The sequence below is a fragment of the Monodelphis domestica genome, chromosome 1 (genome assembly GCF_027887165.1).
Source record: "Monodelphis domestica isolate mMonDom1 chromosome 1, mMonDom1.pri, whole genome shotgun sequence".
NCBI classification, from domain to species: Eukaryota; Metazoa; Chordata; class Mammalia; order Didelphimorphia; family Didelphidae; genus Monodelphis; species Monodelphis domestica.
In genome coordinates, this window is record NC_077227.1 from 467,568,556 (window position 1) to 467,595,549 (window position 26,994).

The window sequence follows — 26,994 nt, forward strand, 5'->3', positions numbered from 1 at the left end:
ACAACAACACTATGCCATTGCCACTAACATTCTTAGAACCAAAGAATGGAATTATGAACATGTTTTTGTTAGGATAGATTGAAGTTTGTCCTACCACAAAAGCATACTCTGAAGGGTCACAAAGACTTTGCTGAGACTTTGTAACCAGTTACCGATAACCACCGCACTTCTGCTATGTGCCAAACACTGTGTAAGAGAACTTCCCCAAAGGAGAACAGGATGAATGAACTAGGAACCTTTCCCCTAAAGAAATGGGTTGGTTACTCCTGAGTGATGAGGCTATGCCCCATGATAGTATCTATCATCTCTGAGACAGAAAGTCCATATGTTAAGTTCTTTTATCTTTTTAAAATCCTTACCTTTTGTCTTGGAATTCATACTGTGTACTGGTTCCACAGAATAGTAAGGATTAGGCAGTGGAGGTTAAGTGATTTGTCCAGTGTCACACAGCTGGGAAGTGTCTGAGGACTGTGTTTGCTTTTCTTTGCCTCTGTGGCTCTTATCACAAAGTAGGTGCTTAAATAATTTGTGATTTGACTTGACCTGCAGATTTAAACCAAAAATAAGAACCAAAATAGAATAAATTTTATACCAGAGATAACTGTCCTGGAATAATCAGTATATAGGTTCAAAATATCCATTTTGTAAAGCTATGACCAAGTGTTCAGTCTCTTAATGGGGGCCCTGTAACCAGTTAAAGATGTTTCTTTCAAGTTCCATTTATCCTAATCCCAATCAGTTTCACTAACTTTAACAGTCTTCTAGATATTACATGAGTCCACTAATGAAAGGCCACGTCCTGCCCTAAGAGCTGAAGATACAAAGAGCAAAATGAAACAAGACAGTCCTGAGTAATCAAGTAGATTACATTCAGTTGGGGAGGAGCACAAATCTTGAAGGGAAGTAGGGACGAGGGAAGAACATTTCAATCTGGGAAATCACTGGAAAGGTGAGTATAATATTTCCTTCCATGCTTACTTTCAACTCCACAGAATAAGATGCCCCTCTGAGGCTAAGCATGGCACCTCTATCTCATCACCATACTTTCAAGCTTTGACTGAGACCACCTCCCTCAATCTCCTCTCCCCTCTGATGGGGGGGCTACAGGATGTAGTATCAAACTTCTCCCAATGCCTTCCTTTATAAAAAGCAGAAACCAGACTTTCTCCCTGTATGGGATGAGATTCAGTATGTCATTCTTAGAGTAGTATTTGGCTTAATAACCCCAATTTTCTTTTTTTTAATTGAAAATTTTTATTTGTTTCATTAATTAATTTATAATATTTTTCCATGGTTACATGATTCATGTTCTTTCCCTCCCCTCCCCACCCCATAACAGATGCACAATCAGGCTGACTACCCATGTCATTTCAATCCCCACCTTCAGTTTACTGAAATACAAATATTTTAGGCTTTCAAATCTCTAACCATTGTTGATTTTAAATCTCAGTGGGACATACAGCTTTTTCACTACTAAAACAGAATAGAACCCTCTTGGAATCTTATTAACTGATAAACAATTTGCAACAGTGAATTAACTTTTACATTCACTATACTTAGTTCAGCAAATACATTCCAGAATCATTTGTGATTTTCTGAAATCACATACGTCAACCTTAAAATTTATTCCTAAGTAAAAATCTTAATTGTGAGAGTAAAACATCTCCTCCTATTCTTCTCTTCTATCTTCTCTCTCTGCTGGTCATCAGAGGAAGGAGGAGGAGCAGTGTTGAATACATTTTTCTAGCCTCTGTCTTATTAGGACAGAAAGCAACATACATATAGGGAAGAAATAACACTAATTTCTCATTTCACACAATCCCCAATTCCATTCTCCCCATCATTTCCAGAGCTCAAGCCAAGTTGAATGCAAGAATAGGGAACTTAAAAAATATGATTGGTAAATTGCACACTGAGACTCACTTGAAATAGCCTGAGGCTCTCCCCTTACTCCTGTTTTACCTTTGCAGGAAGCCCAGGGGAGATCTACATGTATCACCATTTGAGATGCTTTTTGGATACAACCCCATACAGACCAAGCCTTTTTCCCCTGCATACACATCATTGTTAGGGAGGGACACTTCTGTTGCTTCTTATATATACAAAATTTGCAGGTCAAATTGCATGAACTCCATGAATCTAGAGCTGTAGTACAGGCTGGACCACTAGACTTCTCACCCCATGATCTATACCCAGGAGACAAGGTATACATAAAGAATTTCCAGCTCACTGGAGGAACTCAATCTACCTGGGAAAGGCCATTTCAAGTACTATTAACTACTCTGACAGCTATCAAAATTGGAGAAAAGGATTCTTGGATTCATTGATCATATGTAAAATAGGTACCTTCTACTGACATTGAGTGGCTATATCCTGTCACATATATTGAATTTGCTGCTTCTTTGGTTTGGGATCTGATTTTGCTTTAAGTTTTCATATTAATCTAATCTAATCTAATCTAAAATGTTCTTTTATGCAAGGTTACTTCCAGTTAGTATGTTTTATTTATTAGCTATAAGTTCCATTGCATTGCATTAGCTGTTGTACTACAGTTTATAACAAGCTTTTACCAGGTGAAAAAATTATTTATACTTGCACTATGGATCATGGCCAAGTTAGAGAGGAAATAGATCTTACTTTTAAGTGAGAAATGCCTCTGTTTGGCTGACCCATTATCTAAAGGGATGTGCAATATGTTTTTTTTTTTTCTCTCTATCTTTCTAATTGGAATTTTATTTTTTCTTTTTTTTAACTTGAGCATATGGAATCAACATTAATATTTTTCACTTTGAAAGATAAGTTTATAATACCTATTAGTGCTAATAACACTGTATACCCAAAAGCTTTAGACTATGGAAACCTGCCATTGATTGTTAAGTATTATGGGACTTTAACTTTAATTTGTGTCTGATTTCAGAAGGAGGTATTACTAATGAGCCATTACACAGTGCAAAGAAGCACAAGGTCAAGGAGACCAATAATCCCTGTATGATTGATAAGGATCTATGCCAAAATAGAAGACTTGTCTTTGAGTTTGAGGAAATAACTGTTTGGTGACTTCAGATATAGGACTTCTCTGTGCCTGGTTTCTACAAGTACTTCTATTTGGCTTTCATTTTGGCTCCCCTTTCCTTGAGATTGAAGGAAAAAAATAATACCAAGGAATCGTACTTCTCTTTTACCTCAGACTTTTGCCCCCTTTTCTCTTTTATAGTATGGCAATTTTCTGTAGTCCTAATTGCAAACGGGTAAGTGTAGTATTACTGCAATTGTCCTACATGATTGTAAGATATAAGCTACCTCAATTGGGCCTTGCTGGTGATTCAAGGACCTGCTATGATTTTATTTCTACTCTTAATTTTTATACACATAGGATTTTGATATATATATATATATATGTATGTATATATATACATATATACACACATATATATGATATGATATGATATGATATGATATGTAAAAGGAAATTCTTAATCTCTCACTTCTAGTTTAACTGGGGACTTGGAGGTTCTTTTACTATAGAAATACCAGCCCATAGTGAAAGGAAGTAGAAACCAGAAAGACAGGAAATCAGGAAAGAAAGGGGTTTACAAAAGGCCAGCATGAGAACTAAGAGGGGTTTTTTACCTTTTTGGGGTTGGGAAGTGGTTGGTAGTTGATTGTTGGCAGTTGGTAGTTGGTCGTTGGGGGTTGGTTGGTGGTGTAGGTTGGTGATTAGTTGGTGGTTAGGGGTTTGTTGTTAGTTGGTGGTTGAGAGATAGATTGATTGTGCCTGGTGAGCTGAGCTAAACGGTGATTAACTGGACTTTCTCCAACAGCAGATATAGGCAGTGATAGGTAATAGGGTAGTTAGGTATTAAGCAATTTCTTCCTCTACCTCTTTCCTATAGTTGTCTCCTTTACTATATTCATTTTACTATATTCTTTTACTATCTCTATTTTAATAAAACTAAATTGTTAAATTTATTTAAATTGTTAAAAAGCTGCTAGAAATTTTTCCCCCTCTGGCTTAAAGGGATAATATTAATTTACAACTCTTCTATATTCTCATTAAAACTTAAGTTATTAAAAGCTACTATCTTATTTTGTCAAAACTCCTAATTTAACCCTTAGAGATATATATGTGTGACATAATATATATTGAATATGTATTTTTTTGGTCTAAAATTTTCTATCTCCTGTTTGGTTTTTGTTTTTGTTTTGAGAATTGATTTGTGCACCTCATAGCTCAGCCATACATTCTTGGGTGGGGTGATTATAATATTAGTAAACACCCTCCTGAGGGGAGCATTGTGTAAATGTCCTAAAATCCAAAGTTTAGGATCTTTTAAAGTAATTTTAGGAAAAGAAAATCACTAATACCCCAAACCAAGAAAGTGAATCTTCTGGAGAAGATGCTATAAGGATGCCTATAGAAATCACACACTACATCTAGAAATCCAGAATGAACTTTGGGATATAATGAACTAAACTGAAGAGGGTTGAACCTGTCATTTATTCTTTTTTTTTTTAATATATTTTACTTGATCATTTCCAAGCATTATTCATTAAAGACATAGATCATTTTCTTCTCCTCCCCCCCCCCCCCCACCCCCCATAGCCGACAAGTAACTCCACTGGGCATTACATGTTTTCTTGATTTGAACCCATTGCTATGTTGATAATATTTGCATTAGAGTGTTCATTTAGAGTCTCCCCTCTGTCATGTCCCTTCAACCGCTGTATTCAGGCAGTTGCTTTTCCTCGGTGTTTCCACTCCCATAGTTTATCCTTTGCTTATGAATAGTGTTTTTTTCTCCTATATCCCTGCAAATTGTTCAGGGACATTACACCGCCACTAATGGAGAAGTCCATTACGTTCGATTATACCACAGTGTATTAGTCTCTGTGTACAATGTTCTCCTGGTTCTGCTCCTCTCGCTCTGCATCACTTCCTGGAGGTTGTTCCAGTCTCCATGGAACTTCTCCACTTTATTATTCCTTTTAGCACAATAGTATTCCATCACCAACATATACCACAGTTTGTTCAGCCATTCCCCAATTGATGGGCATCCCCTCGTTTTCCAGTTTTGGGCCACCACAAAGAGCGCAGCTATGAATATTTTTGTACAAGTCTTTGTGTCCATTATCTCTTTGGGGTACAGACCCAGCAGTGCTATGGCTGGGTCAAAGGGTAGATATTCTTTTAGCACCCTTTGGGCATAGTTCCAAATTGCCCTCCAGAATGGTTGGATCAGTTCACAGCTCCACCAGCAATGAATTAATGTCCCTATTTTGCCACATCCCCTCCAGCATTCATTACTTTCCTTTGCTGTTATGTTAGCCAATCTGCTAGGTGTGAGGTGATACCTCAGAGTTGTTTTGATTTGCATCTCTCTGATTATAAGAGATGTAGAACACTTCTTCATGTGCTTGTTAATAGTTTTGATTTCTTTATCTGAGAACTGCCTATCCATGTCCCTTGCCCACTTATCAATTGGAGAATGGCTTGATTTTTTGTACAATTGATTTAGCTCATTATAAATATGAGTAATTAAACCTTTGTCAGAGGTTTCTATGAAGATTTTTTCCCAATTTGTTGTTTCCCTTCTGATTTTAGTTATATTGGTTTTGTTTGTACAAAAGCTTTTTAGTTTGATGTAGTCAAAATTATTTATTTTACATTTTGTGATTCTTTCTATATCTTGCTTGGTTTTAAAGCCTTTCCCCTCCCAAAGGTCTGACATGTATACTATTCTATGTTTACCCAATTTACTTATGGTTTCCTTCTTTATGTTTAAGTCACTCACCCATTTTGAATTTATCTTGGTATAGGGTGTGAGGTGTTGATCTATTCCTAGTCTCTCCCACACTGTCTTCCAATTTTCCTAGCAGTTTTTATCGAATAGTGGATTTTTGTCCCAAAAGCTGGGATCTTTGGGTTTATCGTATATTGTCTTGCTGAGGTCGCTTTCCCCCAGTCTATTCCACTGATCTTCCTTTCTGTTTCTTAGCCAGTACCAAATTGTTTTGATGACTGCTGCTTTGTAATATAGTTTAAGGTCAGGGATTGCAAGGCCCCCACCATATGTGTTTTTTTTTCATTATTTCCCTGGATATCCTCGATCTTTTGTTGTTCCAAATGAATTTTGTTATGTTTTTTTCTAAATCAGTGAAGAAGTATTTTGGTAGTTCAATGGGTATGGCACTAAATAGATAAATAAGTTTGGGTAGGATGGTCATTTTTATTATATTGGCTCATCCTATCCATGAGTAGTTAATGTTTTTCCAATTGCTCAAGTCTAGTTTTCGTTGTGTGGAGAGTGTTTTGTAGTTGTGTTCATATACTTCCTGTGTTTGTCTCGGAAGGTAGATTCCTAGGTATTTTATTTTGTCTAAGGTGATTTTGAATGGGATTTCTCTTTCTAGTTCTTGCTGCTGAGCTGTGTTGGAGGTATATAGAAAAGCTGATGATTGATGTGGGTTTATTTTGTATCCTGCAACTTTGCTAAAGTTGTTGATTATTTCAATTAGCTTTTTGGTTGAATCTCTAGGATTCTTTAAGTAGACCATCATGTCATCTGCAAAGAGTGATAACTTGGTCTCCTCCTTGCCTATTTTGATGCCTTCAATTTCTTTTTCTTCTCTAATTGCTACTGATAGTGTTTCTAGTACAGTGTCAAATAGTAGAGGTGATAATGGGCATCCTTGTTTCACTCCTGATCTTATTGGGAATGCATCTAGTTTATCCCCATTGCAGATGATATTAGCTGATGGTTTTAGATATATACTGTTTCTTATTTTTAGGAATGACCCTTCTATTCCTATGCTTTCTAGTGTTTTTAATAGGAATGGGTGTTGTATTTTATCAAATGCTTTTTCTGTGTCTATTGAGATAATCATGTGGTTCTTGCTGGTTTGCTTGTTGATGTGGTCAATTATGTGGATGGTTTTCCTAATGTTGAACCAGCCCTGCATCCCTGGTATAAATCCTACTTGATCATGGTGGATGATCCTTCTGATCACTTGCTAGAGTCTTTTTGCTAGTATCCTATTTAAGATCTTTGCATCTATATTCATTAGGGAGATTGGTCTATAGTTTTCTTTCTCTGTTTTTGACCTGCCTGGTTTTGGAATCAGTACCATGTTTGTGTCGTAAAAGGAGTTTGGTAGAACTCCCTCTTTGCTTATTATGTTAAATAGTTTGTATAGTATTGGGATTAACTGTTCTCTGAATGGTTGATAGAATTCACTGGTGAATCCATCAGGCCCTGGGGATTTTTTCTTAGGAAGTTCTTTGATGGCTTGTTGGATTTCATTTTCTGATATGGGATTATTTAAGAATTCTATTTCCTCTACTGTTAGTCTAGGCAGTTTGTATTTTTGTATATATTCATCCATATCTCCTAAATTGGTGTATTTATTGCCATATAATTGGGCAAAGTAATTTCTAATGATTGCCTTAATTTCCTCTTCATCGGAGGTGCTGTCCCCCTTTTCATCTTTGATGCTGTTAATTTGCTTTTCTTCCTTCCTTTTTTTAATTAGATTGACCAGTACTTTGTCTATTTTGTTTGTTTTTTCAAAGTACCAGTTTCTTGTCTTGTTTATTAAATCAATAGTTCTATCACTTTCGATTTTATTAATTTCTCCCTTAATTTTTAGGATTTCTAGTTTGCTTTTCTGCTGGGGGTTTTTAATTTGATTGCTTTTGAGTTTTTTCATTTGCATTTCCAATTGATTGATCTCTGCTCTCCCTAGTTTGTTAATATAAGCATTCAGGGATATGAATTTACCTCTGATTACCACTTCGGCTGTATCCCAAAAGGTTTGAAAGGATGTCTCGCCATTGTCATTTTCCTCGATGAAATTATTAATTGTTTCTATGATTTCTTCTTTAACTAAATGGTTTTGGAGTATCATATTGTTTAATTTCCATTTGGTTTTAGATTTGGTTTTCCATGTACCATTACTGATCATTATTTTTATTGCCTTGTGATCTGAGAAGGCTGCATTCATTATTTCTGCTTTTCTGCATTTGTGTGCTATGTTTCTGTGACCTAATGTATTGTCAATTTTTGTGAATGTGCCATGTGGTGCTGAGAAGAAGGTGTATTCCTTTTTATTCCTATTTATTTTTCTCCATATGTCTATTAATTCTAATTTTTCTAAAATTTCATTCACTTCTTTTACCTCTTTCTTATTTATTTTTTGATTTGATTTATCTAAATTTGATAATGGTTGGTTTAAGTCACCCACTAATATGGTTTTACTGTCTATTTCTTCCTTCAATTCTCCTAGTTTCTCCATTAGAAATTTGGGTGCTATATTATTTGGTGCATACATGTTGATTAATGATATTTCCTCATTGTCTAAAGTCCCTTTTAACAAAATATAATTACCTTCCCTATCCCTTTTGATCAGGTCTATTTTTGCTTTGGCTTTATCAGATATCATGATTACCACTCCTGCCTTCTTTCTGTCAGTTGAGGCCCAGAAGGTCTTACTCCATCCTTTAATTCTGACCTTGTGGGTGTCAACCCACCTCATGTGTGTTTCTTGAAGACAACATATGGTAGGGTTTTGGATTCTAATCCATTCTGCTATTTGTCTACGTTTTATGGGTGAGTTCATCCCATTCACGTTCAAAGTTATGATTGTCATTTGTGGACTCCCTGGCATTTTGATATCCTTCCCTAATTCTAACCTTTTCTTCTTAGGCTCTACCTTTTAGTCCAGTGATTTACTTTGAATCAGTCCCCCTTGTCCTCTCCCTTGATGTTTCCCTTTTTAGTCCCTCCCTTTTTGTTCCCTCCCCCCCCCTCTTTCCCTCCCTTTTTGTTTTCCCTCCCCCCCTCCCCCCCTTGGTATTCCCTTCTCCTTACCCTTGTTGGGTAAGATAGAATTCAAGATCCCAATGAATCTGGATGTTTTTCCCTCTCAGAGTTGATTTCCCTGAGATTAAGGTTTAAGTAAAAAACCCTCTCTTCCTCTCCTTCTTATAGGAGTTTTCTTCCCCTCCCCTTCCCATGTGAATCTTTGTGTGAGAAAGATTATTCTATTTGGTCTTTCCTTATCCCCTATTTATACATTACATTTTCCCCACATGTTAGTATACATAGATTGATATAAATGTAGTCCTTATAGAAGAGAGTTTGAGTAAAAGAAGAAGATAACATTTTTCCCCTTTCCTTAATATTTACCTTTTCAGGTATTCCTTGCTCTTTGTTTTTCGGTATCAAACTTTCCACAGAGCTCTGGTCTTTTCTTTGCAAAAAGCTGGAAGTCTTCTATTTTGTTGAATGCCCATACTTTCCCTTGGAAGTATATAGTCAGTTTTGCTGGGTAGCTGATTCTTGGTTGAAGACCCAGCTCTCTTGCCTTTCTGAAGATCATGTTCCATGCCTTATGATCATTCAGAGTAGAACTTGCAAGGTCTTGTGTGATCCTGATTGGCATTCCTTTATATCTAAATTGTCTTTTTCTGGCTTCCTGTAGGATTTTTTCTTTTGTTTGAGAGCTTTGGAATTTGGCAATTACATTCCTGGGAGTTGTCTTTTGGGGGTTTAGTGTAGAAGGTGTTCTGTGAGCTCTGTCAGTGGCTGTATTGCCCCCTTGTTCTAGAATCTCTGGGCTATTTTCTTTGATTATATCTTGTATCACAATGTCGAGTTTGGTGTTTATTTCTGGCTTTTCTGGAAGTCCAATTATTCTTAAATTATCTCTTCTCCCTCTATTTTCCAGATCTGTCACCTTGTCGGTGAGATTTTTTATGTTCTCTTCTAATTTCTTGGTATTTTGGCTTTGCTTTATTAATTCTTGCTCTTTTACACGATCGTTGTCTTCCAGTTGCCTTATTCTGGCCTTTAAAGCCTGGTTTTCCTTTTCACTTTGGTCAAACTGGTTTTGTAGATGCGTGAATTTCTTTTGCATTATTTCCCACTTTTCCTCCCAGAAGGCTTCCATCTTTTTGGTCATTTCTGATTCAAATTCTTCATGGGTTTGTGGAGAGTTTCCGTTTCCTTTGGAAGGTTTCAGAGCATTTTCTTATGTATCGTCTTCTATCTCTTCTGTATTTTGTATTTTGGCTCCATAGAATGTGTCCAAAGTCACCCCTTTCTTCTTATTTTTCTTGGGATTTTGGGGCTTCTGTGGAGTTTGCCATCTCTGAATGGGGAGGATTAGCTTTTTTTATCTCTGTCTGGTGTTCAGAGGCTTTAGTCCTGGGCAGATTGTCGGTTCTATGAGCTTTCCCTGGGTTAAACTGAGTATGCCTTCAGGCAATGACTTTCACTGGAACTGGAATGGAAGGGTCGGACCAGGGGGCCACACTCTCCCCCGGTTCTCTCTGTTTCCCTGCTGCTAAGGTGCCCCCTCGACTGGGTCGGGTTGCTTTCCGGAAGTTGCCTTCAGAATAGCTGGCCGTGAGGCTGTTTTGTCGGCCCTGAGGGTTGCTATTGTTTCAGAGGACCCTGCTCTCTGCAGGGGGATGGGCCGTGGTTTCCCGGGAGCTCCGAGGGCAGTGACTTTCACTGAGACTTGGATAGAAGGATCTGGCCCGTGAGGCTGTCTTGCCCTCCCTGAGGGTTACTGTTGTTTCAGACGACCCTACTCTCTGTGGGGGGATGGGCCATGGCTTCCCAGAGCTCTTAGGGCAGTGACTTTCACTGGGACTCAGATAGAAGGCCCTGAGGGTTACTGTTGTTTCAGACGACCCTGCTCTCTGAGGGGGGCGGGGCTGCGGCTTCCCGGAGCCTTGGACTCTGCGCTCCTACCCCTTAGGTCCGAGTGATCTCGGGTTCTGGCTTTTGAGGGGGGCCGTACCTTTTGATCCAAGTCCAGGTCCAGGAGGAGGATTCCCAGGGTCTATGCTGTTGATCATTTTGAATTTCGGCGCCTTAGGAGCTTATAGTTTGAGATCGGTCGGGAAGGGTTTTCCGTAGATCTGAACTTTAGCTTTCTCTAAGCCACCATCTTGACCGGAAGTCCCTGTCATTTATTCTTAATGTAAACTCTTATGCCAAAGGGGAGTGCCCCCTAATTGATTTTTTGTCAATGTGTCTCTCAATCACTTTTTTCCTTCTTTCTTTCCCTCTTATTCCCCAAATTGGGGCTGTAGCAGTCCACCCCTAGCTATGGGCAAGGGGAACAATTGGTATGTGCAGATTGCCTTAAAAGAGAGCATGCTCAGTCTTGAGCATGCTCAGTATTGCACATGGCTGGGAAGGCCTCTGACCCTTGACCCCAGCTTCCCCCAGGTTAGGCGGGAAAACAGGTTTCTTTGTTCTCGCCTGGTTAAGAGAAACCACACCTATGCCTTGTCATTAACCAATGAGGATCATCCCTAGGTACTGTGTATATTTGCATATCAAAGGGTATATGTAAACCCAGCAAGCTCCGCCTCTGCTCTCTCTCTCTCTCTCTCTCTCTCTTTCTCTCTCTCTCTCTCTCTCTCTCTCTCTCTCTCTCTCTCTCTCTCTCTCTCTCTCTCTCTCTCTCTCTTCAGGCTAGCTGATGGCTGTCCTGGCAGGAGCTTGGCCTCTGGCCAAGCTCCATCTTTAATCTTTCTCTATCACCTCTCTGACCTGTGTGGTATTAAATGTGGATCTCTGGACTGGTAAAAGCCTTTGGAAGGGTCCTTTGATCAGAGCTTAGCTGTGGCTCATGGAAAATTAATAAAGACTCATTCTGGCCACCTCATATCTCTACTTCGACTCTGTCATCCCCCTCGTGGTATCTAAAACTTCTATCCTGTCTCTATCTTCCTACCTTAAAGCTTCTCTTCCCTCTGAGGAAGCTTTATATGGCACCCACGTGACCAGGACTCACACCTGGCACTTTCTCGTGGCATTCAACCCTTTTTATTTCTCACAGCTGTTAGGCAGGGCACGCCCCAGGACACGAGGGAACAAAGGAAGGCTGGTGATGGCGAGAGTCTGAGGGAGTTACTGGTTCTCTTGGCCAAGAATGGTAAGTCTTCCTCTGCTCGAGGTGGGTCACTCCTCTGAACCCTGCTCGACTCTTAATGTCCTTGCTTGATGGGGGAGGAATGGAAGTCTCAAGAGCTTAACTGCCTGAGACTAAGATTGGAAAAATATCAGGATGAGATAAGCACATGGTCAGTCAGAGCATGATTCTCAAACTAGCTCTGTGGGGGAGTGCCATTTCCCTCCCCCACCTGGGCCTGCTAGTACAATGCTGTGCCGTGGCCTCTTCTCCCCGACCTGGATCTCTGGAGGTTAAGAAACACCTGAGGAGCGGTCTGAGGGGGAGGGGAAGAAAAAAGAAAATTTGACCTAGCAAAACCCTCACTAGGGGCGATTGAGAACTTGAGAAATCTCAGTCTAAAACAGACAGTTGGTAGAGCATAGTGAATTTCGAGAGGAGCAACTGGGAAAAGAAAAAGCAGGAGTTAAGATTTCATCAGGGAAGTGCAAAGTCAAATTTACCGGCTCCTTAAGACAAAAGCTCAGAGAGCCAGGCTGCTGTTCATATGGAAAAACAGGCAGTTTAGCAAAAGCTGGAAAGGCTAGCGAAGAAACAAGGTAGAAACTGCTGCAGAATGCTAAGGAGTCCTTTCTTAAACACTTCTTATTTCAAAAGTTCTGCAGGGAGCAAGCTAATCTTCACAAGAAAATCCCTGTGCCTTTTCAGGAGAGGTCTGAAAGTAGTTGCTTTGACTCAAAGCAGGGCATTTAAAGGATCAGAATCACTTGGCAAAAGGGATAAAAAACAAAAAACTTTTTCTAATAAAACCACAGGTCTCAGCAAAATTAATGAATCAAGGTAATAATCCTGGTTATTAGGTTAAATTCAGAACAGCCTAGGCTGTAAAAAGATATTGCCATTCTGTAACCAAAGGCAGAAGATTTTTTTTAAAAAAAAGCAAGCCTCTACACTCATTTAGCATTTGAAAAAGGTCCTAGGAACTCTTTTGTTTGAGGTCTGGCCAGGTAAAGGCAGGCTTTACCTGGGTGATTGCAAATGATAAGAAGCACAGTGAGATGAGATCTGGAAATTTGAATCATTTTAATTTAGGTTGGATACAGGCAAAATTATAAAGGAATGTCTGCTTATACTTTTTGATAAAGGAAGTTAAAAAAGAGAATTAAAAATCTTTCTCTGACTTTTGTTATATGCCACAGAATAACAGGACTAGAAACGTTTTATCTGTAGAGAAATTTTGGTATAAAGCATGAGGTAAAGTGCAAACAGAAAATTTTTAAGGTTTGGGCTTAAATCTGAAGCAGCTTGAATTTTTTTCTCTACTGGCCACGTGGCTTGAGCCACGTGGAAGATAGCATCAGAGTAACTGAGGTTCCAAGTTTTTATCACTAATGCTGTAATTGGCTAGAAGGAAAATTTAATACTAAGGTATAATAAGCATGAATTGGAATGATTTAAAGGAATTTATAAGGCTTTCTAATTTTAACTATGGAGGAATTATTAACAATTTTCTAAGCAGGACATAAAGCAACAAGATGAATAGTGAGCAGAGCTTATTCAAACAGCCTGTATGCAGTTCAGAAACTTTTTAGTGGGCATATTAATGTACCTGTATCCAGAAAGCATATGATTTATAACTAGAATAGCTTTTACTATGGAAAAATAAGACACATGCTCAGCAGAGTAAAAGCATGGTTAGAAGGATTCAATCTGTTTACCAGTAGTTAATTATTAAAGTTATCAAGGAATCTGTTATTCAGTACAGTGATTTATAAAGGATTTGAAAGAGGCAATACTATCATTTATTCAAATTAGAGATATTGAAGCTGATCATGATATTGAAAAGAGACCTATGATAATAAGGCAAATTCAAAGGTTACTGGCACGATTTGATTTATTTCTGCAGTGAAGATTTGCAGACTTAGCAGATGAAAGTAATGATTCTAGTCACAGTATCAAGATCTTTTAATTGCAGTAATTCAGAAACAACAACTCCTTTGCAAATGTTTGATAATTCTGTGCATATTTTTACAACATAAGACAATGCTATAATTTTAATAACTGCACAAGGTGAATTTTTTCAAAAAGCAAAAATTGTGTGCAGGCAGACAAAGGCTTAAGATCCCAGCACACATGGGTCAAATCATAAGTGATTTATGGAATGATATTTTCTGTTGTGGATTAATTTCACCTCTGATAGATATCCACTGTATATTTTGGAGCAAAGGATGCATTTCAACATGCTCCTGGCACAAAGGTTGAACTGTGAAAAGTGATGGGAGATACTTACTCTCCTGGTTTATGGGTTCAAGCTCAAATGAAGAAGTGAGCAAAGTGATTACAGATTTTATAAATATCTGTGCACTACTGTCTATTCCAAACAGCTTGGAATAGCAGGGATTTTAACAGCAATGCAAGGGCTAAATTGCATAGCTCATAGCTTACATGCAAGCTATGGTAAGTGGAGCTCAAAGGAATTCATGAGCCCCAAGGTTCAAAAACTGAAGGTATATATGTTCTGTCACTTTCTAACTTTCTAAGACCCAATGAGGCTTTCATTTGGGGTCGAGGTTTTCTGTTTACTTTCTCAGATACATGAAGTCCATGGAAGATGATCAAGAGCATCTGATGGCAAGACAATCTGCCCAAAACAAGGACAGACTGCAGAGGTGTCTGGCACAGGACACCGGGAAAAACAGCAAATGAGCTGGAAAAATCGGAAAAACAGCAAATGAGCTGGAAAGATCATCACTGCCCTATAGGCAGGTTTAACACACTATCCACACACACATGTAATTGTATGAAAAACAATGTACATGCGGAAGAATATCATTAAGTCACTAACATGTTCTGTTCTAGGAATATATGGGTATTTGGTAAAAGATCTAACTTTATTACATGCCTGAAAATTTTGAATGGTACTGGTACAGTGTGTAACTTGAAATCATTTTATTGGAATTGTTCCATGTTAGCCAAATGTGATCAAATATCAAAAGGGTACAATTGGGAATGTTATGACAGTATAAGGGATGCTGTCCACTTGCAGCACAAAAGGGTATTACTATCCAAAATGTAATTATGATTATTGTCTTCAAGGGTACATCATATTTGCAAACAACATATCTTTATGAGAATCAGACTTAGCTGGAAGTCAATTTTGTTAAGCTGTAACTGTTCCACTTTCGTAAGAAAAAGGGGTGGATATGGTATCACTAATCATCTATCTCTTCTACACCCCAGAAGGAATATAAGTTAAAGCTTTGTAATAATCAGTATTGAATGTAATGATAAAGATTACATTGTGTGAGATACCTGAATTGGGTTGAATATCATCAAGATATTAAGACTGTAAGGGACCCAAGGGGATGATAACGTTGGGTCGAGGTCTTGTTTGTATGTTCACAGATAATGAAAACATCTGGTCACCCACGTCATGCTTCATGCCAGCTGACACAGACCAGGAAGAGAAGCAGACGGAAGGTGATGGCATCAGCTAACTCTACATGCCAGCCACAATCCAGGCACGCTGGAGGGACACTTGTCATGCTAACATCCATTGAGATGTGGTACCCAGAACAACATCTAGTATGCTAACTCAGAAGGACTAAATCACACTCATGTCTGTACAAGACACCAAATATATCCCACACTCCAAAGACTTTGCTATGGGATTGAGATGAAATAGCTACAATTGTTTAGCTACTAAAGTATACCCTGTATTTTGTATATGATACTGTCAAAAGGAATGTATATTGTATGCATTGTAAATCTACCACTTGTATTGTAAGAAATGCTGTTAACAACAAGGGTATAGACCTTGGTATGACACTCCAAAGAGTAGGAGATAGAAAACTTTCATTCATAGCATAGATCTGATACCTCTGACAACACAAATGAGTGCTAAGCAGAAAATGCTGCACAGACATGGTTAATGGACAGATGACACTGATGTTACTCTCAAGAAAGGATGAGAGATCAGGCAAAATGCACTCTGAAATCTTTAATCAGGAACCTGAGTTATTGTAAAAGATCATTGACATCCAGGCAGAGATTATGTTCCTGACAATACCAGGATGGACATTAAGGGCTGACTACCATAGGTATAGTTTAAGTGTTAATACCATTGTTAACCATTACTCCTGATACCCTGTCTTTGTGGGTAATATCTTGATAGGAAAAATGTCTTGCTCTCTCCCAACAGTCCCAGAATTCAGATGGCCACTGGATTCGAGATCTATTGGCTTCCCTTTCATATACTGGAAGACGTTCTGGTATATGGAAGTAAGACCTCAGGAAAAAACTGAGGACTCTAGGTTTGACAATTTCTGCGGACGCGCAGTCATTGTCTCTCCTAGGTGGAAAAAATTATTACACAAATTCATGGAGCAAGGGCAAAGTATAATCTAAGTTTTGGAGTATGGATTGAAAACATGACACAATAGGCACAGATAAGCTTGTAGAAAAAGCACATTGGATATTATACACTGACAACTAGGAATGAAAAAGCTATGTCAAATTCTATTGGTACAAGAAACTGTAGAAATTGTTTCTACGTGAAAAACAACTTAAGCTTCTATTTACCCAAACATTGGTTTGGCAGAATGAATTTTGCAAATATTGGTAATGTTATATGCTTGGTTATCATATTGATGGGTTTATTTGTGCAAACAGATTTAAATAAGGATGATATGAGAAATATGCAGTCAGAATTTGAAATATTACTTCATTATCACAATCATGGTTATTTAAGCTACAATTGAGAATGTAAAGTGTATGGGAATATTGGTATTTGTTAAAAATTGCACTGTGATGTATTAATGTTTTTGCAAGGCCTGTAATGGTGCAAAGTTATGTTCATATACAAGGCGAATCTTGATCTATTTAGATCAGGAATTAGAAATCATTTGGGATATAAGTTCTGATATTACACATTGGTTCAGTTTCAAAGATACCACATAGACAGTGAGCCAAGAGTCTAGAATTCATTATTAATTTTGGGATCAGGTTCCCAGGATCATTTTCTAAGATCATTTGATATGTGATAACATGGTCCTCCAGAATTGTTCAGAGAGGATGTTTTTCTTTGAAGGGATCTCTCCCAACACACAAACAAAAAGAAAAGGGAGAGGAATCTTATAGATATCAGTATGTTCATTTTAGAGAATACTTTTGATTCATTTTCAGGTATTCAACTTTGATTTTTCTGTTGCAAAATTATTGCCAGAATTTTAAGTACTAGGAAAGTACTGTTGATGCTCTGATCCAAAATTACAGAGGTGCAAGTATGTAACTGTTTCAGCCACAGAGAAATATGAGACTGCGAGAATTATGACAGCATTTGTTAATTTTCAGATAACCATCCTGGAGAGTGATGTCTGATTGCATTGAAATGGGAATCATAATGAATCTTTCATTATGGACCAGACAGCCATGACCACGATTATACATTTTCCATGTGAAATGGATGTTTGAGGTTGGGAATTGCAGAGACATGGCATACTGACACCCTCAGTCGCTGGATGTCCTGGCATCGGGCTACCAACCAGTTTCCTATGTGGCAGGCATCTGGCAGTGAGCACGGATAGATCCCTAAGATGCAGTATCAGTACAAGAGAAAGGAAGGGCTTATCCTTCATCTCCAGAGATAGTATTTTACTAACTGTTGAAAAGGCTGACAACTTCTGATAGTCCAGACTGTGAAAGGTGGCCTTGGGCCAGGCTCCATCTTTAATCTTTCTCTATCATCTCTCCGACCTGTGTGGTATTGAATCTGGATCTCTGGACTGGTAAAAGCCTTTGGAAGGGTCCTTTGATCAGAGCTTGGCTGTGGCTCATTGGTAATTGGTAATAAAGACTCATTCCTGCCACCTCATATCTCTACTTCGACTCTGTCATCCCCCTCGTGGTATCTAAAACTTCTATTCTTTCTCTATCTTCCTACCTTAAAGTTTCTCTCTCCCCTCTGAGGAAGCTTTAGTTTGGGGTTATGCAGATTGACTATACTGTTAATAATCATAGATCCTGCTCCACCACTAGTCTGAGGTTTATGTTTATCTTCATTCTAATTTGACTGTGTAGAGATAGGAATATTTCCCTCTATTTCAGTATTTTCTTCTGGGAATAAGTTGGCATGTCTCCCTGCATCATCATTAGGATGTGTGCTTTCATATTGTCCCCCACTACAACATATATCTGTTTCCGCCTTTGTAGTTAAGGTGTTCATATCCACTGAATCATTATTCCTTTCTCTGCTACCCTCTGCCAGTTCCATATGTATCCCAGTTAATTCTTTTTGATTTGATTCATTCCCTGTGAAGTCTACACTCGAGATTGTATTCCCTAATACAGTGGAACATGAACCTAAGTCACTGCTGTTGCTTTGGTCAGATACTCATTTGCCCATTGGAATGTTGGCACCAACTGAATCCTTGATTGTTACTAAGCCTGCCATCCCATCCCCAGATTCAAATTTAACTGTAATGTCACCTCCAATGCTTTGAATAGGATAATTATTGTCAAAAATAATGTCAGCTCCATTTTCAGTTAGTTTTTCCTCATCTAAATCATTCATTGCTGGATGGAAACTATTAGCTTCTGGATTCAAATTAGATGTATTTTCTAAGGGTACCTGTGCCATAAAGCTATTTACAGAAATAACTGAGTTTGGTGGGAGGTCATCTGTGAACGGTCTCAAAACCTTTATATTTTCTTCTTCAGCAACAGTAACCTCTAGGGAATTGAAATTATGTGTCTCTGTATCAGTCACAAACTTTTGCTTGAGTTCTTATGACTTTTTCATCCTTTTTCTTTTGCATAATTCAATCCCATTATCTACTCTATACTGGAAAAAAGTTCTCGAGGAATGATCTGATTTCCTTTACAGACTTTTCCTGTCTAGTTACTGTACAACTGATTTCAAAGTCTTTCATCTCATTCACTATTTGAGATGTTATTTCCTCAATTTCTGCCTCAATTTCTTTACTCTGTGTCTTTTTCTTACTTTATTGAAATAGCTAACACTCACAGATTCACTTCTTTGCACTGAATTTTCACTGTTTCCCAACTTTTTTCTACTATTTTCAACTGCAGCCTCATTCTCCCTATTTCTTCTATCTCCATTTGTCACACTATCTATCTTATGGGCCTGGTTTCATAACTCTTTCCTAACCGTATCTGAGTATTTAGGCTTTGCTCCACAGAGAGTTCATTGCATTTTGCATTTCTTGCAAATCACTAGCTTGCTTTGAGGACTTTAATTTGCATTGTGAACAACAAGTAGACTTCTTGTGCCTAGTTTGTATATTTTTCTGTATTCTTATTATTAATCTCATGTTTCTTCTTGAAAAAACAATTTCTAATCAAGTGACCTTTCCTGTGACAAAAGAAACATTCCCTAGTTTCTTTCTGCACTGGTCTTTCCATGTAACTAGGTTGCTTGTCATTAGCTGTTATATAAGTCCTAAGCATGTTCAGATTTTTTATTTCATCAATCTTCTTTTGTTTTAAAATTTTCTCAGTCAGTGCAAACTTGTCCTTCAAGTCCTGAACTTGTTTACTTTGTACTGACTCATTCTCATGCAAGTAAATTGATGCCTCTCTCAATTCAATCAGAGACTGAATCATATTTGGGGAAATAGTGTTTGAAAAAAGTTTCCAAATTAGGTGAGCAACCCCTTGGAAATTGCCTATGGACATGGCAAGCCAACACTTCACTATCTGCTTCTAGACCTAAGATGTGTAATAATTAAAATAGTTGGTTGTCATAAATGGTAGTGATTAAAATAGTGGAAGATATAAATTGTAGTAGATATAAGAGTGGATGAGTAAGTTGTGACCACAGAAAATATGTTTCCACTATAGTGTCTTGTTTTTAAATCAATATATAAGGTGGTCGCCAAGGAAATATTCCCAATTATTAGAATATACCCAAGTCAGCTGGGTTTTATAGAGATTTTAATTAATACAAATGAGGAATTAAAGAAAAGGAGAGAAAGAGAGGAAAAGGAAATAATGAGAAAGGGATAAGCCGGCCCTGGCCAGTCCTGGCCAACCCAGGCCTAAGCCCTAAGAGAAAAGATCAGTCAGTCCTTAATCACTCACCACAAGATCTGTCCAAGCAAGGATTCTAGTGACATCAGGCCAGCTCCATCTCAGCTGACTTCACCAGCTCAATCCTGAATCTGAATGTTTCCTGAATGAATCTGAGCTCCTATTTAAAGGGCATTTTCTCCTATGTCACCTCCCCAAGTCCTTATATCTCCCAATCACAGTAGATGTTTTTCAAAGGACAGACCATTCTTAGTCCACACCTAAGAAGGTGTACATTTTTGAGTAATTCACACCAGGAAAGATCTGAGTAAGTTTCTCAGCTCTTTGTTCCTTGTAAATTCACAAGTTGCTTGACCTTTACAGGTACTTATCTTAAGAACTTTTTGCCTTATTATAAGTATGGGTTTAAGTACTTTTCATTGTTCAGAAAAGAGTTTACAATTTTATCTTCCCCTAGGGCAGACTTAAGTAGGTGAAGTAGAGTTCTCACATTCCTGATCTAAGTAGAGTTCACTGCCCAAATGGGGAATGGTCTTAATCCAATCTTATGAAGTAGGGTCTGAAAAATTTTAAGGTTCACAGATGGAATCTGCCATCTCTGACAATGTATGTGGCAGGATGTTCCCCTTTATCCTGCAAGATCTTGTCAAACCTAGCCTATGCATTAGGTTTTGAACAACATAGTTTTATGACCTGTAGCAAATCTTGCCTACATTTTCCAAGATATGACATGCAAGTAGGATTAGAAAAGTCCATGTTGATCCTTTGCTCTACAGCTGGCCAGCTAGTCAGATTGCTATCAGATCTTGTCTTCTCCAAAAATTGTCTCTTCATGGGGGCTGAACAGTTCTGACAATAGGAAATCTATATTTTCAAAATCTGGATCAAAGATCCTGAAAGCCCGTTTAAGCTCCTTCTGATAATTGAAAGGATTCTCTACAAATTTAGGGAAACTGCTCCTTATGGATTCAAGTTCCTGTGTGGAGAATTGTCTATGGGCTTTGGAGTGGATCACACCAGCATTACTGGACAATTTGGTGACCTCTTTTAATGGACAGATTTTCTCAGGGTCACCATCAGGTTTGTTCTCATGGTCACCTTCATTTTCCTGAGGTACACTTTCTATATGTTCATTGTCCTTGCCCACAACCAGATCCAGCCCTTTTTCCTTAATTTCTCAAACATCGCCTTAATCATGCCTTCCAGGTTGTTATCAATAGCCATAATCTTCTCTGCTTTAAGGGGAACCACAAATCTAAAGAACTTTTTAACTTGGGTCAGAGTCTGCAGGACAACCATAAAGATCACATACACTTGACCCAAAACTTGCCAGATTACCAGTTCATTTTGGAATGGCAACTGCAAAACGGACATTGTTATGTTGCCAACATAATCAATAGTTTCCACTGCCATATGGTTTACTCTGCTATACAATATGTGGTAAAACCCAAAATAGGCAATTACAGCCACAATCACAACTCCAGAAATAACTTGTCTAAACCTTGTTTCCCTCTTATTCTACTCTGCCTGTAAAAGGATTGTGGGGTTCAGTCAAACTTTGAGGTGCCAATTGTAATAAAATGATTATCTGTGGAAACAATTTCTGGTTGTAACAACTGGATACTCTGGCTGACAAGAGAGTTGCTAACGGAAACCTTCAGGAATGCCTATTTGTTATGGAGCTAGAAGTACTTCTGAGAGACAGATGGAGAGATATAGAGAGATGCTGAAATGCTGCTAGAGGGGTTGCTCTGGGCTGCCTATTGATCCCTAATGGCTAATAAATGAAACTATTTCCTGCCCTCCACCCTTCACCTTCCAGTCTTCCACCTGAAGCCTTCCTGCCACCCTTTCCCCTCCCCTAGTCTTAGTCAGTCACCTTTCTATATAACTCAAAGGTGAACTGAGAGGCTTAGAGAACATACTCTTGCTCTCTTTCTCAGGTAAGAAGGTTTATTGGGAAAGATAGGACAGGCTGGAAATTGAAGGTGAGAGGGATAGGAGTGACCCTAATCTACAAGGAGAATTAGGAGGGTGTGGGAAATGTCAGTCCAGCCACAGCTGTGAATCAGGGACAATCAGAGAGTTTGGAAGACAAGTATCTTTCTTCTTTTCTTCTTTCTTTAGTCAGATAATCTCTGCTTGAGTAACTCAATTTCAGACTCTGTCAAAAGCCACAAAGGTCTCTCTCTCTGCCTAAGTCAGGAAAAGCCAGTCTCTTTTGGTCAGGAACCGGGAGAAGAGGTTTCTCCCTTGGTCAGCAACCCCCAAAGAGAGAGAATCAGTTCCTCCCTTTGGCCAGCTCCAACTGCCTCCTCCTGGGAACATTCTGTTTGGAATCTTCCCCTTGATTGACAGACAGGTCCTTCACCTTGGTCTGCATGCCTGGCTTGTCCACAAAATCCTCTTCCTTCATGCCTCTTCCATAGAATGCAGAAGTAAGTTTAGAACAGCCTAATAATGTTGCATTCCTGACTCCTAAAGAGATCAAAAGCAGGGTAATTCAGTATGGAATGAAGCTGCCAACACCTAGGAGCTGCTGGACAAGATCAGCAAGCAATCGCTAAGGCCAGATCATTGGTATCAATTGAATCTAAGCTTATTGTGGAAGATTTTCTTAACTTGAAAACTGCTATTTCAAATGTTTTGCAAGGAACAAGCTAGAAAAAAATAAGGAAATCCATGTGCCCATTACCTATGAGGAAATAACTGGCACAGGGAAATTTAGAAGTCTTAATAGAGTAATTGTTATGTTTGGAACAGACCTTTAATCACATTGGGCTAGCTGGCATGACAAATCATAACTAAACAATGTAATGTTAAAGAGTTCTTTGAGGAGACAATTCCTCACAAAAGGGCTATAAGAACATGCCAAGACACAGAAATTTTAGTCCTCAAGAATCCGATGGCAGCTCAATTTAAAAAAGAGGACACGTGTTTGCTTTACCTAACGCAAAGCTGGACATTTTAACTGATCATGTACCAAATGAAAGCCGAAATGGTCTCCTGAATTTTTCAAAGAATGTCCCACATAACAGCATTGGGTCACACCATATCTACTGAGACCACAGGCCTAAATAAAATTTAAACATTGGCAAAATAATCCTGAGCTACTTTGAAATTCAGGACCCCAAAGAAAAGGCTCTTGATTCCAAAAAAAGTTAAAACAGGCAGAAATGTTGCTCTCAAGCAAATAGCCAGAGCAATGGGCTTTTCTTTATCAGCAAAGCTCAGTGCAATTTTTGCATATCAAAAGGGGATCTGGGAGACTATTATAAATTTCTTTAAAACAGTCCCAGAGAATCCATGGTGACTATTGCTTAAAGGCAAAAGTATCATTCCTCACAATTTACAAACTTTAAACATTGTTAGGGAGAGATACAAATCACAACTAAAGTTTTTCACATTTTTGCAATTTGTCATTAAAAAAAAAAGTGTACACCTGATTTTTTTTAAACAGATCTTTGCTAAAAGATGGAGTTACTGTGAAGTCAAATTTCAAACCAAATAGCTCAAATTTATATTGGACACGGCAAATTAGAAAGAAATATCTGATTATATTTCTTTATAGGGAAAGTAAAATTTTTTTCTGATATTTTTCATATCCGTAGCCTCTTTGGACAAGAGATACTTTATCTGTAATGAATTTTAGGCTACATTTTAGTATAACTTTAGGTTAAGTATCATAGTGCAAATAGAATCTTTAAGGCTTTTAATTAGATATGAAGCTACATTGGATGGTCCAGTCACATGACTTGCTTCTAAACCTATTTGGATCTTAAAAAGAAAATTACTCCAGCAGACTAATAAAATTAATCCTGCCACATGATGACAAGCCTAAATTGGTCTATGCTTCAGAGAAATTTCAAATGTATCCAAATTTTAAATATGTAGGGACAATTGTTTTTAAACAGGACATGAGGTCACCAAGAATAGAAATAAGGAGAAATGGTTTAAGAAACTTGAATGATTTTCAGAAACTTTATATGAGGCACATTGACAAAGGCATTTAAAAAAAATTAAGCACAGGAGAGTTGGTATAATCATTAGTTACTTTAAAAGAAAATTTTGTACTCTCCTAAACTAGAAAACTTCAACTGAGGCTAAGAAAGAAATGCAAAAACTTGATACAACTTTATCCAAAAGCAAATTATTTACAATTAATCATTCTCAAACTGATGTAGCCTCAATTTTAAAGATAAGACACACTCTCATTGATGCATGGCATCAGAGAGGACACATTATTGGATGGATTCAAATTTTTAACCAGTAATTATTTATTAACTTTATTAATTAAGTTATTAACCAGTAGAGTTATTTATTAGTTGTTTAGAATTGACAGAACTACTACTTACTCAAATGACAAACATTGGTTAGTCTAAACCCAATGACAGGAATACAACTCCAAATGTTATTTGTACAGTATCGATCTTGGCAATTGAATTTTGCAAAGTTTATAGGTAAAATTGATAATCCTATTCCTAGTACCAAAATCTTCTAAGTTATGAATTTATATATAATTGTTTAAAAAATAATAATATCATTGCGCCTTGTTGATAATGCTGTGCATACTTTCACTGCATCAAATCAGGAAAAAGCAGAAGCTCTATATCAGACAGTCCTGTAATATTGGTGCATGCACAGTATAGTTTTTTTGCAGAAAGCAGAGTGGACTGCAGTTAGACACATGCTTAAGATCATAGCACAGACTTGTGAAATCATATGTGATTCATTGCATGTTGTTTATATGGTTATTTGTTTTAAAGATATGAATATTAAACTAATGCAAGATATAGAACTTGTTCTGTAATTTCACATCACAATGAATACTATCTTGCAAAGTCTAAGTGAAAATTTTATAACACACATTTACTCTGGCATGAACCTCCCTTGACCTATCTATGAGGGAATTTCAAAAGTAAATGGACTAGCTGCCAATGCTTTTCAGCAAGCAGATAATTCGCACTCACTACCATATCAGAGTGCCAGATCTATTGAACCTCAATATTCTATGCAAACAAGTGAAATTACTTGGCAGTGCAAATTTTGTGGATTATATAATGTCATTCCTTCACTTCAAAGAGGTAATTGCAGAATTTTAAGAACTGCACAATTTTGGCAAAGGGATGCATTACAATATGCTCCTGTTGTAAAAATTGAAAAATAATATGTGATTGGAGATAATTACTCTCATGATGTATGAGCTAAAGCTCAAAATGAAGAAGTATGCAAAGTTATTGCACATCTTTTAAATAATCTTGCACATTTGGCCATTCCAAAACAGTTTTAAAAAATTGGAATAACAGTGCTTCACCAGCAATACATGGGCTAAGTTGGATAAATCATGAAACACCTCTCATAAGACTGATATCCCAGAAAATTCTTAAAAACAAGCAATTGGAGAAAGAGCTCAAAGAAACTTAAAAGCCCAAATTCAAACGCAAAAAGGATATATTTTCAGTCACTTTTTAACTGAGTAAGACCCAATAAGTCTTTCATTTGGGGTCGAGATTTTGCTTCTATTTTGGCAGATACCAGAAATCTATGGAAGAAAACCAAAGTCATCAAGCATTTTCAAAGAAAGCCAGTCCAGAGAGAGGAGTAAGCAGATGTCTGTACAGCATGAACCACAGCACAACACCGAGGCCAGACACCAGAAAAAACAGCAGATGAACAAACAAGGCGCAACCATTGACTTAGGGACAGGTCTAATGCACTATCCACACAGATGAACTTTTACTGAGAGGCAGTTTACCTACAGAAGAATATCATTAATTTGCTTACAGACATTCTATTCTAAAAGTATATGCATATTTGTTAAGATCAATTCTTCTCATGTACCTGAAGACTTCAAATGGTATTTGTACAATATGTAACTTGCAATTCTTTTATTGGAATTGTTCCATGGTACCCAAATTTGATCAAAAAACAAATTGTACAATTGGAAATGTTATAACAGTACATTGGATACTGTTCAATTCCAACAGAAATTGTTTATATTATCCAAAATGTATGTATGATAATTGCCTTAAACAGTTCATTTTATATTTGCACAAAAAAAAAAAAATTATGTTTAATCAGGTAGAGACACTGCCCAGGGATTTATCATGGACAGATTGTCCTGGTCAAACTCCTAGAAAGAATGAGATATCAGGTGGAATAGACTTTGAGATTTTAATTGGGAACCTAAATTACTTAAACTGTCATCTACATCAATGTATTGATTCTATTCATCACAATACCTATGCAGTTATTATGTACCATTATTATTATTATTATGAGATTTTCATAAAGAAAGGGAAGGTGTAGTAATTTATGTTCGGGGAGTTCAAATCAAGGGAAGTAAAACTTTATGACTAATATATTATAAAATATTAATATATTATAGTTGCCTATTTTGTGTCTTATCAACTTCCATGAGGGGGTGTATGGGGTGTTCAGGGAGGAGGAGTATCTCTAGTATGGAGGGCTTGTCATGCCCTCCCAGGGCAGCTCTCCAACCTCTGACCCTCAACTGACACCCAGCTCTCACTTGTGGCTCCCAGTAGCTGCTAGCATGCGGCAGTGGCCAACACCCCGGGCAACGGCTTCGACAGGCCGGCTAAACCTTGTGAGGGTAGCCATCGGGTTGTAGATCCCTGGTGAACCAGGGCTTTGCTCACCCAGTGTGTGAAGACTGCTTTGGCCGAACAGGCAGAAGAAACCAATAAGAAGGTTCAACGGCTGAGAGGGCGACGCAGCAAAGCACTGTGCAGTGCTCAGGGCGTGTTGGAGCACAAAGGACAACACGGCCATCCAATGCAGCTGAGGAAGTCTCCAGGTGCAACAACTTTTCGTGCCACTGGGCCCAGGCTTCCAATGCCGAGAGAGTGGGACTGTCTCTGTGCATCGACTTTTCCACTTAAATCTCCTTCACGCACAATTGTCTTTGTGCACACTCATCTATCATAGATGAAAACGCACAAAGACAATCGTCATCCTTGGTTACTGAGAGACTACTACTACTACTACCATTGG

At 38.0% G+C, this 26,994-nt stretch overlaps 1 protein-coding gene and 1 long non-coding RNA gene across 5 annotated transcripts in view; one reads left to right on the top strand and one right to left on the bottom strand.

The window, feature by feature from the left end:
- Window positions 1–15,056, top strand: part of LOC103093009 (uncharacterized) — a 53,382-nt gene extending 38,326 nt beyond the window's left edge. The window contains exon 4 of the long non-coding RNA XR_458368.3: window positions 11,857–15,056. This is a non-coding gene — a long non-coding RNA (uncharacterized LOC103093009). The remainder of the gene's footprint in view (window positions 1–11,856) is intronic.
- Window positions 1–26,994, bottom strand: part of ABO (ABO, alpha 1-3-N-acetylgalactosaminyltransferase and alpha 1-3-galactosyltransferase) — a 62,213-nt gene that overhangs the window by 25,277 nt on the left and 9,942 nt on the right. For 2 of the 4 annotated variants that reach the window (XM_056812647.1, XM_007475221.2), the window contains exon 2: window positions 360–543. In XM_056812647.1, coding sequence (XP_056668625.1) covers window positions 360–378 — 19 coding nt within the window. In that variant the 5' untranslated portion in view covers window positions 379–543. Of the gene's footprint in view, window positions 1–359; window positions 544–3,630; window positions 3,798–9,185; window positions 11,417–26,994 lie in introns of those variants that run through there. The other 2 variants (XM_056812646.1, XM_056812645.1) reach the window with 2 other exon arrangements.